Source organism: Schistocerca nitens, chromosome 10 (genome assembly GCF_023898315.1).
Source record: "Schistocerca nitens isolate TAMUIC-IGC-003100 chromosome 10, iqSchNite1.1, whole genome shotgun sequence".
In the NCBI taxonomy this organism is placed as follows: domain Eukaryota; kingdom Metazoa; phylum Arthropoda; class Insecta; order Orthoptera; family Acrididae; genus Schistocerca; species Schistocerca nitens.
In genome coordinates, this window is record NC_064623.1 from 99032375 (window position 1) to 99052569 (window position 20195).

The 20195-nt window shown below is 41.8% G+C and overlaps 1 protein-coding gene across 5 annotated transcripts in view; it reads right to left on the minus strand.

The window, feature by feature from the left end:
- Positions 1-20195, minus strand: part of LOC126210051 (uncharacterized) — an 895609-nt gene that overhangs the window by 126801 nt on the left and 748613 nt on the right. The window contains exon 1 of one of the 5 annotated variants that reach the window (XM_049939164.1): positions 18406-18852. The exons of 3 other annotated variants lie outside the window; for them this stretch is intronic. In XM_049939164.1, coding sequence (XP_049795121.1) covers positions 18406-18580 — 175 coding nt within the window. In that variant the 5' untranslated portion in view covers positions 18581-18852. Of the gene's footprint in view, positions 1-18405; positions 18855-20195 lie in introns of those variants that run through there. One more of the 5 variants, XM_049939167.1, reaches the window with a different exon arrangement.

The following is a 20195-nucleotide window of genomic DNA, read 5'->3' on the forward strand; positions in this document are numbered from 1 at the left end:
TTTCCTTATTTCCATATCAATACCTGGTATCAACAGAGCCCTTTTATTGAAGAAAGTTTTCTTCGCTTGCAATAGTCTGTTTACGCTATCTTCCTTGCTTGGTCCATACTTTACGATCGATGCTGTCATTTATCCTAAATATTGTCATTGACAATGGGCTAAAGAAAGAAATGTGATAATTACAGCAAAGATAATCAATAAACGCATGAGACAGTAGGAGGTAAGCTGTCTACACTGGTAAACAGAGACAAATCTATAGTGCTTTGCGAGTGCGTGAAGTTCTATACGCCCGAGTTGTAAATACATTCTTCATGACACAATTTCCGTGCTCTCGTTGAAATTTGTCAGAAGACACTATCTGAACTAGTTAAACTGTAACATCTCACACTACGTAAGCTGAATTATTGCTACATGCCAAACTTTCAGAAACTACTTCCTTATTTCCATATAAATACTTGATATCAGCAGGCAACGTTTATTGAAGAAAGTTTTCCTCTTTTGCGATAACCTATTTCCGCTATCTTCCCTGCTCCGTACACATTTTTACAACACTACGACTTTTGTCTATTGCTACTGTTAAAACAATTAATAAATTGCCACCGTAATTGCCCTTATTTACACCAATGTCTTGTAGTTATTCCTTTATATTAATAAGAGCTATTTTTCAAACTAGGCTGCACTTTCCACTTTATGAAAACAATGTAAAATTCAGGCTAACGTAGGTAATTTAGTGAAAATAGTATCCCACTTCGCAGAAACTGTATTTTAAAAGCTTTATAAAACAGTTACTGTCATTCAGTATTTAATGAAAATACACATTTTAATTCAGTTGCTGCCACCGTGATTAACTACTAGAAGCTGATAAAAATCGACTGAATACTGTTTTAACAAAACTGTTCTGAAACGACATCATTCACACACAATCCATGCAAGGAGTAACACAGCTCATTTTCATATCGGAAACTGATCTGCAGAGCGTTGTTGAAATTTACATCACATATGAAACTTTAATTGCTGTTTTAGTTCAGCTTAAACAACGTAATGGCAACAGAACAAAAAACTGACTACGAACACGCTGTAGAAAGCAACGCAACGCCTGAAGGTCACTTGGTGCGTTTCACTCGGTAATTTTGCTTGCTATACAGAAGAATGCTTTCGCTTGTTCCACTACTGTGTCTGTCCCTATTTCTATGTTAAGCAAGTCATCATTCTCCTTCCTAGTACTACTCATCGCTTTGTCATTCTTTATCCATAAGCAATACTTCAAGCTAAGTATACATACTGTCCATTACATTCAACGAATTATGTTTTGTTAAGCGGGAACCCAGAAACGACGGTGAGGCTCCGTCCCTGCCGCAGCCGCAGTGGTCCACAAGCCCACGACGACTACCGCAGTCCACTTCACCCCTCCACCTCCCCACACCGAACCCAGAGTTATTGTGCGGTTCGGCCCCCGGTGGACCCCCCAAGGACCCCCCACCAGACGAGTGTAACCCCTACGTTTGCGGAGCAATCGCCGACATAGTGTAGCTGAGGCGGAATAAGGGGAACCAGCCCGCATTTGCCGAGGCAGATGGGAAACCGCCTAAAAACCATCCACAGACTGGCCGGCTCACCGGACCTCGACACAGATCCACTGGGCGGATTCGTGCCGGGGACCGGCGCTCCTTCCCGCCCGGAAAGCCGTTCGTTAGACCGCACGGCCAACCGGGCGGGCACCTTCAACGTGTACTGTTAAGTCTTCTGTACGTCCGAACACATGGAACTCCGCGAAGATTTTACAGCTGGTCCCTACAACGATTCCTAATACGTTCATGGTCTTCAGAATAGACGAATAAACTTCGTTGAATAAACCTGCAGTGGTATATGGTGCTATTTAAACAGTTACTGAACCACAATGAAATCGTATCGGTACCAGTATCCAAATGCGCCCTTTGAAACTCTCGTTGTCATTTTCCATGTTGGCACCGTCGCATTTTTAAGCAAATCTTCATCGTGCAAAAGTTCGTATGCTGGTAGAATCTTTTCTTGAACTACTCTGAGGCGACTTTTGTCACAGGGCGTCTCCTAATATCGCGTCCGCCCCGATAGCTGAGCGTGACGGATTGCCGTCCTACGGGCCCGGGTTCGATTCCCAGCTGGGTCGGAGATTTCCTCCGCTCAGGAACTGAGAGTTGTCATACCCCACTCGACGCGCAGGTCGCCCAATGCGGCCGGACCTGCCCCGCAAGGGGCCTCCCGGCCAATGACGCCAATCGCTTATTTCCATTTTTCATTTCCTAATATCGCGTCTCGACCTAATGCAGCATCTTGACGTACCAGGACTCAACAAGTCCTCGGCAGAAATGTTGAGCCATGCTGCCACTCTAGGCGTCCATTACGGCGAATGTGTTGCCGGTGCAGGATTTTGTACACGAACTAACCTCTCGATTACGCCCCATAAATGTTCGACGGGATTCACATCCGGCGATCTGTGTGGACAAATCTTTCGTTCGAATTATCCAAAATGTTCTTCAAACCAGTCGCGAACAGTTGTGGCCCATAAATATTTCATTGTTGTTTGGGAATATGAAGTCCACGATAAACCGTTTCCAGTCAATCATCGGTTCAGTTGGACCAGAGGACCCAGTCCACTGCATGTAAACACAGCCCACACCATTATGGAGCCAACACCAGCTCGCGCAGTCCGAAAGAACAGATGCCATCTTCATATGCCGGCCGGAGTGGCCTTGCGGTTCTAGGCGCTACAGTCTGGAACCGCGAGACCGCTACGGTCGCAGGTTCGAATCCTGCCTCGGGCATGGATGTGCGTGATGTCCTTAGGTTAGTTAGGTTTAAGTAGCTCTAAGTTCTAGGGGACTGATGACCTCAGATGTTAAGTCCCATAGTGCTCAGAGCCATTTGAACCAACCATCTTCATATAGTTAAGGCTGACCGGCCATTGACCTCCTTCTTCTGTGCTGGATGCACACGCATTGCCCGAACTCTTACGGCACTCGGTAAGAGTGTCTGCCGCGAGTAATGAGTCTAATGGGCAGGGGCGCTACGAATGTAGTGTGTGGACATTAAGTTGGGAATGTGGGTCTCACGGGGAGAGTGCAAGGGATAAATCAATGCAGTCGCACTATCCTCTGTGCCCTCGGTGGCTCAGATAGACAGAGCGTCTGCCACGTAAGCAGTAGATCCCGGTTTCGAGTCCCGGTCGGGGCACACATTTTCAACTGTCCCTGTTAATGTATATCAACGCCTGTCGACAGATTACTGTCTTAATTATCATTTCACTTGAGTCCATGGCTTCGTGGGTCTGCGCCACACTCGAACCCTACCATCAGCTCTTATCAACTGAAATCGGGACTCATCTGACCAGACGAGGGTTTTCCAGTCGTCTAGGGTCCAGCCGATGTGGTCACGAGCCCAGGAGAGTCGCCGCAGGCGATGACGTAGTTAGCAAAGGTACTCACATTGGTCGTCTGCTGCCACAGCCCATTAACGACACATTTCGCCACATTCTCCTCACAGGTACGTCTCACATTGATTTCTGCGGTTCTTTCACGCAATGTTGCTTGTCTGTTAGCACTGACAACTCTACGGAAACGCCGCTGCTCTCGGTCGTTAAGTGAAGGCTGTCGGCCACTGCGTTCTCTGTCGTGAGGGTTACTGCCTGAAATTTGGTATTCTCGGCACACTCTTAGTACTATGTATCTCGGAATATTTAATTCCCTAACGAATGCCCAAATGGAATGTCCCATGCATCTAACTCCCATTCAGCGTTCAAAGTTTGTTAATTACCGTCGCGCGGCCATAATCACTTCGGAAACCGTTACACATGAAACATCTGAGTGCAAGTGACAGCTCCGCCAATGCACTGCCCTTTTATACATTATGCAAGCGGTACTACCGCCATAAGTATATGTGTGCATATCGCTATCCCGTGAGTTTTGCCACCTCAGTGTAATTTATAGAGTGCCTACAGCTGACTATATTTCTGTCGGGGCACTGATCCACTCGACACGCTGTAGCTTCTAAAATGCTTTCGTAATCAAAAATTTCTTTTTCAGGCATAGTCCATATACTTCAATGATGCAAATTATGTAAAAAAATCAATTTTTTCATCGCTCTGTACCAGAACCACCTCTTATGTTACGCATTCCGCCCTGGGTGCGGATGGTGTATGTTGGATTGGCTGTCTTTCGGCATGTGAAACATTCCCGGGTTTACATTGCCTAAACGGAATTTCGTTTTCGACAGCAGTGGGAATGTTGAAGGCGTGTAGGACCAATCGAGATGACTTCTTTAACCGTCTGGGCTGGGCTGAAGCGCCTTTAACATTCCCGCTGCTGCCAGAAATGAATTACCACACGACACTCCACTTTATGAACTTGCTAAGCATATTCGGAAATGCCAAATTGTGCACTTCACAGAACAATAAACTGTAGTGTTCTAAGACTACAATATCAGTGAGTCAGAACTAGAATCGGTCAACTCGTCCAAACATTTGGCAACAACAATTTTTAGGAAAATGAAATGGATTAAACAGGCTCAGTCTTAGGTAAATTAGGTGGTAGACTTCGATTCCTTTGCACGATAGTAGGAAAATGCAGTCCATCTAGAAGGGAGATTGCTTACAAAACATTAGTGCCACCGATCCTAGAATATTGCTCAAGTGTATGGGACCCGTACAAAATAAGACTAACAGGGAATATTTGACGTATACAAAGAAGATCAGCACGGATGGTCACGGTTTTGTTTGACCCACGGAAGAGCGTCATGGAGACGACAATAAACCTGAACTGGCAGACGGCTAAAGAGACGTACACTATCCCGAGAAAGACTACTTACAAAGTTTCAAGAAACGGCTTTAAGTGATGCGTCTAGGATATGCAGCGACCCTCTACATATCGCTCTTGAAGACATCGCGAAGACAAGATGATGTTAATTGCAATGCGCACAGAGGCGTTTAAGTAATCATCCATCCCACGTTCCATGGTTCCATAGGTGAATGGAACGGGAATAAGCCCTAATAACTTGTGCAGTGGAAAGTACCCCTCTGCAATGCACTTCACAGTGGTTTGCAGAGATTTATCAGTGGGCTAAACAATTTTGCTTTGGCTCCTGTAACGGCGTGTTGCGGTAGTGTGGCGCGGGGATTTCACTCTCTACCAAGACTGCAGATGCGAACCTGACAAGAAACCACACATTTATCACGTAGCTTAAAGTTTTCGAGGATATAATTAAAACTTTGCGACCACTTGTGAACCCCAGCATGGAAATCTTTCTCCTCTTACACTTCTATTCCACTTGCGAATCTTTCTTTCTTATAAGATACGAATAAACCGCCGTTCGAGTGCGACAAATGGTGTACCGTAAACCAAGTATAGTTTTACGGACTTTCGGATTCAAATGTGATTATCATGACTAGTTTTTCAACATTGTGATATTTATGTCAGTCAACATAGCGGCTTGTACGAAAGAATTATATACTAATAAGTACAGAACATTTTCTAAAACGCAGAGAAAGTAATGGAAAAAAATGTGGTGGTCAAAGTTAGTATGGATTTGGGGTTACACTGACCGGCCTATACTTCCACCACAACTGTTAATTACCGTACGTTTTGTGATTAATGTTTAAAAAAACCCAATGAAACTTTGGACACCCAGAAATGAATTCATCGATCTAAGCGCTGTATTAAACCTCACGAAACAAGAAAAAAAGCGTCAGTGTGATCCTTCATCAAAAGTTAAACGTAATTAAAGGTAAAAACATGAATTTCCACATACATAGCTTCAAATTTAGCTGAGTATAATGCCTTCAATTTCATCCACCTTAGACCTACAGCCTCGTTTCAAAACGTCCATTGCAGTTAGAATTAAGGTTATCTGTTCTTCATTTATCGGGATAATAATATACGGATCATGTGGTGAAACAAATTTCATTCCTTATCCGCGGATACTTGACATTATATGTCGTACCTGAATCACTACCTGGACCACAGTAGCTCGAAATTTGAGCAATATATGACTGACATTTGTTTTTCTTATTTGTAGGCACATTGACAATTGCAGATAAATCTTTGTCTATATACCGATGGTTAATGTATGTATTCCTTAATTTCACACTTAATTTGTATCAAAAATGTTTCCTAAATTATGTACCTGTGATCCTGGTGTAACAATGGCTAGTGGTCAAAGTAATCCTGAACAGAGAAATCATGCGCACATGACCTCTGAAATCGTAATATAGTGGCAGATATATACATGTGAACAAAAACTAATCAGTCTTCTGTTTTGAGAATTAATCGGGTAACATGTGAAACAGTTGAAATCACAGACCACTTCGCAGTTAAATGATATTGGATTTTGCACACTCCAATTTTAACATACATTTTCGTATACAATTATGTGTCGCAACAGGTTCGCCAACTGCTGCATAAGAAAATCGGCAGTACACGACGCCATTTAGCGTACAGTATATTGCTAGCCTTTATCACCAAACAGTATATACTAAAACTCTCATTGAGAGCCAACAGAGAGCCGTAAGACTTTTGGTATACGAGTGGCCAGAGTAATCACGGTAGTTAATGTATACCCGGCTTACGGTACTTATTTTCCGTTATCTTAGATTTTATCAGGTGCTGCGAGGAATTTTTGCTTGCAATTTGAGAAACGACCACTCACGGTTCGTGTCTACGCCTTGGCGAGTCGCACGCAGAACAGTTGCGCAACGAGACGGACTATCCAGGTCGATTGCTGAAGGCAACGTTCTCGGCTTGTATACCAAATGGGTTAAGTAGGAGGGAGATTAATGCAGTCGCTAGCAGTCCACCTGCCTGCTGCAACTCGAAGAGACGTCTACCCGAGACATTCGCATCTGCGGTTCGTGCAGCAGAAGATTTATGCAGAGAGAGATTTTAATGCCGCTCGAGATTGCACAGTACTGCAACCGCTCGAGATTGCACAGTACTGCAACCGCATCTCTTAGGCATCTCGGCGCCTCTCGCTGTAAGTAATGCCGTTTCGAGTTGCTCATTTTCTCCTCCCCTTCTCCTGATTTCATGTTATATTTCGCACATGACTTCACTTTTATGATATTTTCTGAAACTACAATGGGTACTTAAACTTTTAATCACTGGTATACCACAAAAAAGCTAATCTATGGATTCCTGGGACACAGGCAGCCCACAAAAGCTGTTGCGCATGTCGTATGAACTTATATGTTCTGTTGTAAGTACAGGGCGAATCACCTGAAGCTTGCACCGCAAATATTGCGGAAATCGAGAGTGCTAGTGATGTGCCGTTTTCATAGAATCGATTGACAATCAGGGACTGGCATTTTTAGCCGATAAACGGATTGTAATAGCACTTAGGAAGTGTATTTCAGTGAAAACACACACTTTTAAAAAAGTGGAACAATGCCTATTGACATTGTTGTTGTTGTTGTGATCTTCAGTCCTGAGACTAGTTTGATGCAGCTCTCCATGCTACCCTATCCTGTGCAAGCTTCTTCATCTCCCAGTACCTACTGCAGCCTACATCCTTCCGAATCTGCTTAGTGTATTCATCTCTTGGTCTCCCTCTACGATTTTTACCCTCCACGCTGCCCTCCAATACTAAATTGGTGATCCCTCGATGTCTCAGAACATGTCCTACCAACCGATCCCTTCTTCTAGTCAAGTTGTGCCACAAGCTCCTCTTCTCCTCAATTCTATTCAATACCTCCTCATTAGTTATGTGATCTACCCATCTAATTTTCAACATTGTTCTGTAGCACCACATTTCAAAAGCTTCTATTTTCTTCTTGTCCAAACTACTTATCGTCCATGTTTCACTTCCATACATGGCTATACTCCATACAAATACTTTCAGAAACGACTTCCTGACATTTAAATCTATACTCGATGTTAACAAATTTCTTCAGAAACGCTTTCCTCGCCATTGCCAGTCTACATTTTATATCCTCTCTACTTCGACCATCATCAGTTGTTTTGCTCCCCAAATAGCAAAACTCCTTTACTACTTTAAGTGTCTCATTTCCTAATCTAATTCCCTCAGCATCACCCGTCTTAATTCGATTACATTCCATTATCCTCGTTTTGCATTTGTTGACGTTATCTTATACCCTCCCTTCAAGACACTGTCCATTCCGTTCAACTGCTCTTCCAAGTCCTTTGCTGCCTCTGACAGAATTACAATGTCATCGGCGAACCTCAAAGTTTTTATTTCTTCTCCATGGATTTTAATACCTACACCGAACTTTTCTTTTGTTTCCTTTATTGCTTGCTCAATATACAGATTGAATAACATCAGGGAGAGGCTACAACCCTGTCTCACTGTCTTCCCAACCAGTGCTTCCCTTTCATACCCCTCGACTCTTATAACTCCCATCTGGTTTCTGTACAAATTGTAAATAGCCTTTCGCTCCCTGTATTTTACCCCTGACACTTTCAGAATTGACATTAATAAACCAAAAGTAGCGTAAATTAGAATGTCAGTGTCTGTAGCAGGCTTCTAGAGTGAGCCGTCTACGAGATATCGTATTGCGCAAAGTTTCCACATCTACACTCGTTTGTGACATTCAACCTGCGTAGTAGCTAGATACGATGTTGTTACGTTTGCTTACGTCAACCATCTCGGCAGTTATTTATGAAGCTCTTCAACTAGTTACATGGAAGTGGTAGTGTAACACGTAGACAATGTAACAGTAGGAAACAAGTGACGACAGAAGAGGGGAAAATTAATGTTCTTCTGAAGTTGCAGGTGATCCGCACGTTACCTCCTGTGCAATCGCACGAGGAAGTGGCATGAGTCAAGCAAGTGTCGTACAAATTCTCCATCGACATAGGTTGCATTCATATCACGTCTTTCTCCATCAAGAGACCGGCCGGAGTGGCCGTGCGGTTCTAGGCGTTACAGTCTGGAACAGAGCGACCGCTACGGTCGCAGGTCCGAATCCTGCCTCGGGCATGGATGTGTGTGATGTCCTTAGGTTAGTTAGGTTTAATTAGTTCTAAGTTCTAGGTAACTGATGAACTCAGAAGTTAAGTCCCATAGTGCTCAGAGCCATTTGAACCATTCCATCAAGAGCTGCACGGAAACGATTACGGGAATCATGTTAACTTCTGTGCACGGGCATTAAGGCAGCATACTCCAAACCTATCGCCGGCCAGAGTGGCCGAGCGTTTCTAGGCGCTTCAGTCTGGAACCGCACGACCGCTACGGTCGTAGGTTCGAATCCTGCCTCGGGCATGGATGTGTGTGATGTGCTTAGGTTAGTTAGGTTTAAGTAGTTCTAAGTTCTAGGCAGCTGATGACCTCAGATGTTAAGTCCCATAGTGCTCAGAGCCATTTGGACCATCCAAACCTATCGCGTATTTTGTTCAGCGATGAAGCCACATTTACCAGTCAAGGTCAGGTAAACTGGCGAAACATGTACTGTTGATGGTGTATCCTCGTCGCCGCTGTAGAGTCTTCAACCGTAGGAAGCAAGGGAGAGGACGTTGTTATGTGTGGCCGGTACCCTCTTTCCACGTCCGCCCCGATAGCTAGTAATAAAAAACTGAGTAACGGAATCAACGATCAACTTGAACGGATGTCTTGTGACGTCCGCCTAGACCAAACGCAACGAAAAAAAAAGAAAAAAAATTACTGAGTGGTCAGCGTCACGGATTGCCGTCCTACGGGCCCGGGATCGATTCCCGGCTGGGTCGGGGATTTTCTCCGCTCAGGGACTGGATGTTGTGTTGTTTTCATAATTATTTCATCCTCATACAGCGCACAGGTCGCCTAATGAGGCGTCGAATGTAATAAGACCTGTACCAAGGCGGCCAGACCTGCCCCGTAAGAGGCCTCCCGGCCTATGAAGCCAAACGCTCATTTCCATTTTCCCCCCTCCGACAACAGAAATGCACACATGGATTAATATAGCTCTTTATTTTCATGAACTGGATAACTTGAATAGAGTCCGTGTGTTGTGGTACAAGTTCATCAGTCTCTTGCAGACAATATCGGTAATCTTACAACTACAAACTTTAGTCTCGCTATAGTCACTAATCTGGCCACTTGGAACTGTTGTAGCCTGTGATGTGGACTGGAGCCCGCTCTGCGATTGCACTGACAGACGTCAGCGGCGGCGGCCTAAATACTTGCTGTTGGTTGTCGGTGTGTCTCTGGCCTTTCTCGTGATAGGCGCACTGCATTCAGTGCCTACTATCGATCTTCGCGCTCCATCTTTGTCGACGGGTGAGTTGACGACAGCTTACGCCAGCACAGTTGGTCTGTTGATAATCCCCATTCGCTTCGTCAGGCGGAACGTCAGCGTCCATGGATGTAAAGGTTAGGCATGGGGTAGTGAACCATTAGCTCATAGGCCCGTTTTTCATAGACAGAACACCGAACGTGCACAAGTATCCAGCCTCCTAATAGACTATCTTCCGCGGATGTTGTTGTTGTTGTCTTCAGTATAGAGACTGGGTTGATGCAGCTCTCAATGCTACTCTATCCTGTGCAAGCTTCTTCATCCCCAAGTACCTACTGCAGCCTACATCCTTCTGGATCTGCTTAGTGTATTCATCTCTTCGTCTCCTCCTACAACTTTTACCCACGACGCTGCCCTCCAGTACTAAATTGGTGGTCCCTTGATGCCTCAGAACATGTCCTACAAACGGACCCCTTCTTCTAGGCAAGTTCTGCCACAAATTTCTCTTCTCCCCAATTCTTATTAGTTACGTGATCTATCCATCTAATCTTCAGCATTCTTCCGTAGCTCCACATTTCGAAAGCTTCTATTCTCTTCTTGTCCAAACTGGTTATCGTCCATGTTTCCATACATGGCTACACTCCATACACTTTCAGAAACGACTTCCTGACAAATCTATACTCGATGTTAACAAATTTCTCTTCTTCAGAAATGCTTTCCTCGCCATTGCCAGTCTACATTTTATATCCTCTCTACTTCGACCATCATCAGTTGTTTTGCTCCCCAAATAGCAAAACTCCTTTACTACTTTAAGTGTCTCATTTCCTAATCTAATTCCCTCAGCATCACCCGACTTAATTCGACTACATTCCATTATCCTCGTTTTGCTTTTGTTGACGTTCATCTTATATCCTCCTTTCAAGACGCTGTCCATTCCGTTCAACTGCTCTTCCAAGTCCTTTGCTGTCTTTGACAGAATTACAATGTCATCGGCGAACCTCAAAGTTTTTATTTCTTCTCCATGGATTTTAATACCTACTCCGAATTTTTCTTTTGTTTCCTTTACTGCTTGCTCAATATACAGATAGAATAACATCGGGGATGGGCTACAACCCTGTCTCACTCCCTTCGCAATCACTGCTTCCCTTTCATGCCCCTCGACTCTTATAATTGCCATCTGTTTTCTGTACATATTGTAAATAGCCTTTCGCTTCCCATATTTTACACCTGCCACCTTCAGAATTTGAAAGTGAGTATTCCAGTCAACATTGGCAAAAGGTTTCTCTAAGTCTACAAATGCTACAAACGTAGGTTTGCATTTCCTTATTGCAGTTTTTTTAGTGTTGTGTGGATACCCTTGGGGTGTTACCTGTTTTGGAAATTTTTTATGTATATCGTAAAGCCTTGGAATCACCTGATTCTGAGACTATCCGTCTGTTAACACTATTGAATGCTGTAAATTTAAGAAACAGCGCCATTTTTAAATCTATGGAAATTTATTATAAAATTGTTTTGATACTTCATTAAATGAGAACTTTAAAGGGGATCGATGGCTCATAGCTCAAGCCGGTCCTACCACTTCCTGTAACGGCACGGTAGTGCTGACGCATTGTTTGGTAGGCGTCATCACATCGCAAACCACCATAACAGAGAAACGGCTGCCTCGGCTAAAGGTTTGCAGGGAGTTGCTGGCATTGTTGGTGGGAGCTGCAGGGGGTGGCTGTGAGACGCTGTGTATACCCAACAAGGGCACCTTGCAGAATGGTCCAGTTAGATTTTCTTCATACTTACAAGATTTGTAGGCCACCGCAAACACGACTTCGTCAAGCAGTTTTTTTTAAAAAAGACCCTAGAAAATATCACCTCTGAAAATCACTATTTTTCTTCGCGAGCGCTGTTTCATGTACAAAACATTTCTAGCTTCTATTCATTGGTAGCTGATAATGTCTTTAAGTTATATGGAAAATAAATTTATGTAGTTTTTAAACGCTGTTCTACACAGCGGATGATTTTTTCCCGTTTTAAACTGTGTCATGTCAACAAGCAGAGGGCTTACTCTGTTAACACACGGCGACGAAGCCAACAAGAAGAGATTTTTTTGTTTTTGTTTTAAAACGAAGGACTAGTATTTTCCCAATGAAGGCAAACGTTGTCAAGTGGAAAGATATAAAAAAGAAAAAGTATAATAAATTTGTAATTGTCTTTGGTTTGAATCTCGCCAATAGCACTTTTCTTTTACTCTTAATTCTATATTTATATTATTAATTGGCTAAAATGGTGCGCAGTCCCACCTGCCAATCTAACAGCTTCCAAAGGCAACAAAAACTTGTTTTTCCAATACTTCATATACTTGCTGACATAAATGAAAAAAATTTAAAACGCTGTTACTGTCTACTCACTACGGGCCACTGTACATCTTATGCTTAACTTTAATACGAAAGTCCGTTATTAAATTCAGCAACTGCCTCTATGTCTTGTGGCAATGTATCTCACAACACGCAAATCACCCCGACTATATTCATCCAATGTTTGAGAATGAGACCACTTCATATATAATTTCAAATCTTTTCAACACTTTTTCTGGCTGACACTTCCCACAAAATAATGAAAGCAAAGAAGTGTAGCTACTGATGCACTAAACGTTCAGCATACTATATCACGTTTCAGTTTATTAATTCATTACTACCAGCTCCATTTGCAGACTTCTACTACGGAATGTAGCTGCAAAATCATGATTGTACGACACGTAGTTCACGAGATATGACTTCATAAATATTGAGATGTTTGAAAAACTAGCTTTTCTTAAAACAATAATTCGATTCTTTGAAGAAGTGGGGCTGGGGGGTTACTAGATTATTAAGATATGGATATGTTAATTTACCAGCATTGAGTTATGATTTTTAGTAAAAATGAAATACTTTTATTTTTAATTACTAATCCTAACATAAATTTGTTATATACAAGCGAAATAAATCACATACGTCAACAATCTGTTCAGTCACCTGAAAAAGGATTTTATTTTCTATTTCATGGTTCGGATTTTTTTACCAAATTTTAATTTATTGTGAATGCTCATAGTATTCATATGAATACTACTTAAAACTAAAAGGTGTTTTTTTATTAAAAATTACCATTCAGTATTTGTCACGTAACATATCCATTTGCTAATACATACGGTGTTTATATAAAGGTCGAAATAATATGCTTTTAGCAAGATTGGAATATGCAATTTCACAATTAAAATCCTCCTATGCTAATCATTCTCCTACCAGTGAATGTGTTTTCACATTAGCAAACTGTTCCTGTGAGACCGTTGCGAATTCTGCTCCCGTAAATAATACGTAAATAAGAGACTAGAAGCTCGTTTTAAACTTTCTTATTGTTGTAAATATAAGTGTCATTATTTTAGTGTTTTGGGAAATAAGATAAGTATATTTTTCTTATTGCACCCATAGACATAATTTTAGCCCTAGGTTTTCGCATGCGACTTGTACGGGAAGAGCAACATAAATTACTTTTCCATTTGTTTAGTTGTATCTCGCGTTAGAATCAACGAGCCATTTGTGGTAAGTGTGGATGTTGCTGTAGATTAGTTAAACAGGAAGTGTCTTGGGAAAATTGTAGGCTATGGTGTCATTTGCGTGATTTTACTGGGGAAGAGAATGGGGCTATTCCGTGAAACTGAACAGAAAGACCGAAAATCCAGGAACATGATTCAAAGATTTGTACCCCTCATGAGGAGTTAGAAATCGCGAAAAATTGTATTGCAACAACTGAAAAGGGGGGGGGGGGGGGGAGAGAAAGAGGAGGTCGGGAAAAGTAGCAAGAAAATGGCGAATACGAGAAAATTCTGCTAGCAAATTCTAAATTTAGTTGAGAAATATGTTTCGCTACCTACCAGTATTTAAGAAGGAAGAACCCATACAGATGTAAAGAAAGGCAGAATGCGCCCGAACAATGCTAAGAAACTTAATGATAAGTTGGATGTTAAATAGAAAAGGAAAAGAAGAGTTTTGTTGCTGGGCAGCAGTCCCTCAGCAGTTACAGAAAAAATTAAGTGCATTGCACCGGGTCACAAATTTTATGAAAGCAAGTGCTAGACTTAGCTAGGTAACAGAAAACTTACGACAAATGTATAAGGATTTTAACAAATAAGATCATGATTGAATGTAGGGGAGCTGGAAAGATCATGGCTAAAAACGACAAATACAGTCTTGGGGATGAGCTGGACAAAACGGGTGTACCTACTGAGCACACAGTTAACGGTCTGTGGAGGTTCTGTGGCGCCATGACCAGCCTTGGCTTAACTCTGCTGCTGAGAGGGCCCCTTCAACTGGATACAAAATCCCATATTGTTGCTGATCCAGCAGCTGCCGTAGGGAGGTGGAGATATCCTTCTCATGGCCTACATCTGAATAGGAGGGCTGAGGACAAGTAGGGCAAGTTAGCAGATACATTAGCAGAAAACATAAGGGGGGCCACACACAAAGGCAGACACCTGTGGTTATTGGGATCAGGTGAAATGCCAACATTACGGGAAATACAGAATTTAGACAGAGAGCAGTAAAGCAAATTAAACTGCTAGAGATTCCCACTTCATCTTGTATTAATAGAGGGGGGATTTAATCAATGTGCTTCATCAGAACATCACGGGGCTAAAAAATAAACTAAATGGGTTATTAATTTTTTTTGCAAGGTCTTAGAAGGTAGTATAGAAAATCTTAGTATAAGTGCTTGTAAGTCAGCTGTACATTCACGCAAGGGCAATATGGATAAAGGACGAGAACTCACATTCATAAAAAAGGGTGTAAATATGATAATGTAGAAATAGGTAAATCGAGATACAGAAGCGTGTTCTTTCATGAAAGAATTTGATGAATTATTGCGCTTTCTGTCAGACACCAGGATTATTAATATGTGGTGATTTTAAGGTAATTTTGTTGGAGGACTCTGACAGGAAAAGTGATCTAGAGCTGATTTTAGACACTTGTAATTCAGTATCAGTCATAAACACCCCTACCAAAGTTGCTAAAGATATTAACCCTTATAGATAATGTATCGATTTAACAAGCAGACGTTAGAGACACGCGTGCCTACCCTGTGGTAAACATGTTGTCAGACCACTATGCACAGTTTGTCATATTACATGACTTAGCTCCATGTACAGTTCGGAAACACTCAAAGAAAACAGTCAGGCAAATTAATGACAAACCTACTGAAGATTTTAAAGAAAGCTTAAAAAACGTCGACTGGGTGAAGTTAAAATGAATGTAATGCTAACTCTAAGTTAAACATATTTCTTTATGAGTCATTTTTGGAAGTGGTTTTTATAAAAATATAATTATTTGCAATAATGGCATGACATTAGGAAACCTGGAAACACTACAAGCATCAGCTTTTTGATGTTTGGTTTGTACGGCACTCAACTGCACGGTCATCAGCACCTGTACAAAGTCCCAATTTCTGCACAATCTTATTTTTACACAATCCATTCTAGCCACTGTCACGAAAGTTGATGATGATGATGATGACGATGATGATGAAATGATTAGGACAACGCAAACATCCAGTCGCTGGGCAGAGAAAATCCCCACCCCCGCCGGAAATCGAACCTGGGACCCCGCGATCCAGTGGCAGCAACGCTAGCCACTAGACCACGAACTGCAGACATACAAGCATCAGGATCTCTTCACAACCAAAACAGGGTTTGGACAAAATATCCAGAAGGAGTAATGACGCAGAAATAATTTATTACTATAAACAGCACTGTAAAATTTCAAGAAAAAATGCACAATAAATCCAGGAGTATGTAAACCATGTCTGAAACTGATAGATCATTTAACAAAATAAAACCGTGACACTATTTCTGCAAAAGGAATGGTAACATTGTAAAAGACAGTACATGTGTAACAGATATTTTTAATAATTACTGTTTAAAAATAGACGTGAAGATTGGCAAATAGTCCAGGAGAGAAAGCAAAACAGTACACTAAAGAAGCAGTACAAAGGACATGTAGTGAATTAAAAATTAATTTCACATCCCCATCTGAAACAAGGAAGATCAACCTGATTGAAAAAATATAAATTCATTAGGAGTGAATAATATGCTCAATAAGACATTAAGAAGTTGTATTCCAGTAATATGTAATGTTCTTTGTCACTTATATAATGCATCATTAACTCAGAATGTTTTCTCATGAAGACTGCTATATGCCATTGTTAGGCCTCTCTATGAAAAGGGGTGACCCTGCAGATATTAACAACTGGCGCCCAGTGTCACTCCTCACGCGATTTTCTAAAATTTTTAGGAGGTGAAGTATTCGAGGGTTGTCACCCACCTGTGTACTCATAGTGATGGAATACTTAGCCGAGCACCGTATGGATTTCAGAAGGGTCTTTCTACTGAGTCAGCTACTTGTACATAATAACATCTTTAACTCACAAAATATCAGCAATTGGGAGCTTCTGTGACTTATTGGAGGTATTTAATTGTGTCAGTCACAATATTCAATTAGAGATGTTGTGTTTAATGGAATAAATACAGTAGTTCAGCAACTCCCTAAGTTGGTTCTTATTTAAGAAACTGTACACAGAAAGTTACTAATACAAAGAGGGACGACACATCATCTGCATGGGGAGAAATTACAGTTTGAGTCCCACAGGGTTCGACCACTTGCCCATTACTGTTCTTGCTTGATGTTAATGATGTGCCATTTTATTTGATTCAGGAGGCAGAATGATACATGCATTGTTGTGAAGTCTAGCAAAGAAGCATCAACAGAGAAAATAGTAAATGATGTTTCAGTGCAAGTTACTGAATGGTTTTGCTCAAATGGGCCCGCCTTAAATTTTGAAAAATTGCAGATCGTCCAATTTTCTAGTGCCAAAAAATATCCCACTTCATATTAACGTAGTATACCAACAAATAATAACAATTATAAGTTATAATAATAATTCTAAGATGTTTTTACCGATGGAAAACAATGTTGTAGACCTGATAAACCGTTTAGATTCAGCTACTTTTGGCATAATAATAATAATTGTCAACTTTGGGGTACAGAAGTCAGTCAGTTAATGTAATTAGCATATTTTCATTCATTGCTGTCTTATGGGATAATATTCTGGAGTAACTCGTCAGTTAAGCGAAAAGTATTCATTATTCTGAAGGAAGTAACTAGAATTATGTTTTAAGTTCACACACAAACATCTTGCAAGTACATCTTTAAGCAGCTGGGAATATTAACCACAGTGTCACAGTGCATTTATTAACTTATGAAATTTGTTATCATTGAAGTTTGAGAGTAACAAAGACATTCTCAAGTACAAAATGTGGAAGGAAAAATTATTTTCATTGCCCTTTATTTGAGCTAAACAATAGCAGAGAAATGGGTGAAATATGCACCTCTGAAAAGCTCTTTGACAATATACCAATGGAAATAAAAAGTCTGACAGGTAAGAAGGTATTATGAAATGTAGATCAAACATATTTCTTCTTGATAATCCGTTCTACATCACACAGAAATTCTTGGTGAGGAATAATCAGTCATTAAAAAAACTGTGAATTGTCAGCAAGTAGCTAAATTACTTTTTTATGAGTTGTCTATAAGTGTCTTCTCTTCAGTCTATTGACACATTCCACATCATAATGCTTACATTAAATTTGGTCTATGGAACCAGTAACTGATTATAACTGAACACAACACACAATGATATATGGTAATTAACTGTGTCAGTAATGTGGACATACACTAATCAGGCAATTTAAAAAAAAAATTGCGTCATACTGCCTTAGGAAACCGACATTCAGGTACTAACCTTAAAATCCTATAAGTCTGAAGGAAATTGAAGGAGTCAATCCTTTGTGACTAATAGTGTTGTGGCAACACTGATGGTGGCCATATTGAAATGCAGCAGACACCTGTTTTAATTTTGTGCTGAAGACTAATAATAATAAACAAACGTTAGATAAAGTTTCTGTTTGTTATTGTAACCATTTAAATTACCTCAGACATTTTATGAAGCTGTAGGCCTGCAATACTGAACAAAGTGTCTACAAAGAGATTTCGACAGGAGTTGTAGTTTATGTCAAAAACTAAACATTGAACTCTGGTGCGGACGCTCTAAACATGAGGCGGTTTGCAGCGCCAAGGAAAGGACCAGAGGTAAACGGTGGGTCCTCTGGAGTGCTGCAGAATAAAGAGAATGGTGCCCACCTGCATTGGGCGCCATGGCGAGGTGGTAGAGGTGCGGCGGCGGTTGGCAGGCCTGCGCCAGGTGCTGGTGGTGCCTCCTGAGCCTGTCTCCGTGCTTCACCCGACGCACAGTAGTAGCTCCGCCTCCCGCGACGGTCGTAGACAGACTGGCGGCTCCCGTCGCTGCGTGGGCCATAGGGGCGAGGGGCGCGCTAGCGGCGGCGCCACATGGCGCGTTCCGGAACTACAGCTGCCGTGCTGTCGAGCCCTGCCGAATCTCACGATTTCTCTTCCCCAGATTCACTCTCCCTCCCTCCAGACCGCCAGGGAGGGTTGGAACGGTGGCGAATGCAACATCCGGCGGTTGCGAAAACGCCAGAACAATTGGCGGTGGAGGAGGAAGTTTTCGCAACGCAAGAATCACACGCTCCAGTCCGCACACGTTCTCGGCATTCCGTTCGCAAATGTGTTTTCCACTCACGTCGCTATACTTGGTAGTGTCTTGGTGCACTGTAGCAATTATCACAAATAATAACTGTGAGGTACTTCACAGTCCTGAAATCGATATTCCATATATATTTTCCACATTGCTTCTTTTGATCTGTAGAGAGCGAGTCACTGAGTCACGTGGATGTTCTTCGCTGACAGACGTAATTCGACTGACAGTACGGTAGACAGCTGTATGTGACTTTTGCATGTATATAGCGAAGGTCAGCCAGATCTTGCGTGGTCCTAACTGTGCCTAAAATAATAAAAGCGTACGAAATAATTTAAGCCTCATTGTATTGTGGGACACGTGTAGCAGATAAAAAAAATTTTTAACGCAATTCACTCAATTCTTCAGTACACGATCTACTAAATCCTAGAATTCTTACGATTACAAATTACGTAACACACACTCACTCGCGCACACAAACATATAGGAAGACTGACATAACTTAATTTCCAGTACACGCCAAGATGATTAGTAATGGCGTTCTACATTGAGTTCAAAAGTGACGCAAAGATGTGTCTTTGTTATTGCAAATATGATCCACTTATATCTATACCACCTCAAAATTATAAAGACGAGAGGTTGATTAATGCTGTTACGAGAAATTTTGATACGTTTTTGATCGATACACTCCAAATTTTTACACCATGCTGAAATAAACTCTCGGATGGACATACCTTGTATTCTTGTCTCTCTCTCACACACACACACGCACACACGCACACACACACACACACGATAAAACACTCCTGTCGGCGAACAAAAAAGACGAATATGCTCTCTAAAAGACTCTAACAGAAAAGTCCTCACTAAAAATTTTGGCATGAGAACTTGCGCTCGTTTAACTCAGAACATTCCAAATCCTTTCAACCAGTCTCCGTTTGGAGTGAAACCTTCATACTCAGCATCTCTCTCTCAATGCCACTCTCCATCTACAATATGTGATGAAAAGTATCCGGATACCCCCAAAAAACATACGTTTTTCATATTAGGTGCATTTTGCTGCCATCTACTGTCAGGTACTCCATATCAGCGGCCTCAGTAGTCATTAGTCATCGTGACAGAGCAGAATGGGTCGCTCCGCGGAACTCACGGACTTCGAACGAGGTCAGGTGATTGGGTGTCACTTGCGTCGTACGTCTGTACGCGAGATTTCCACACTCCTGAACATCCCTAGGTCCACTGTTTCCGATGTGATAGTGAAGTGGAAACGTGAAGGGACACGTACAACGCAAAAGCGTACAGGCCGACCAGATCTGATGACTGCCAGATACCGCCGACAGTTGAAGAGGGTCGTAATGTGTAATAGGCAGACATC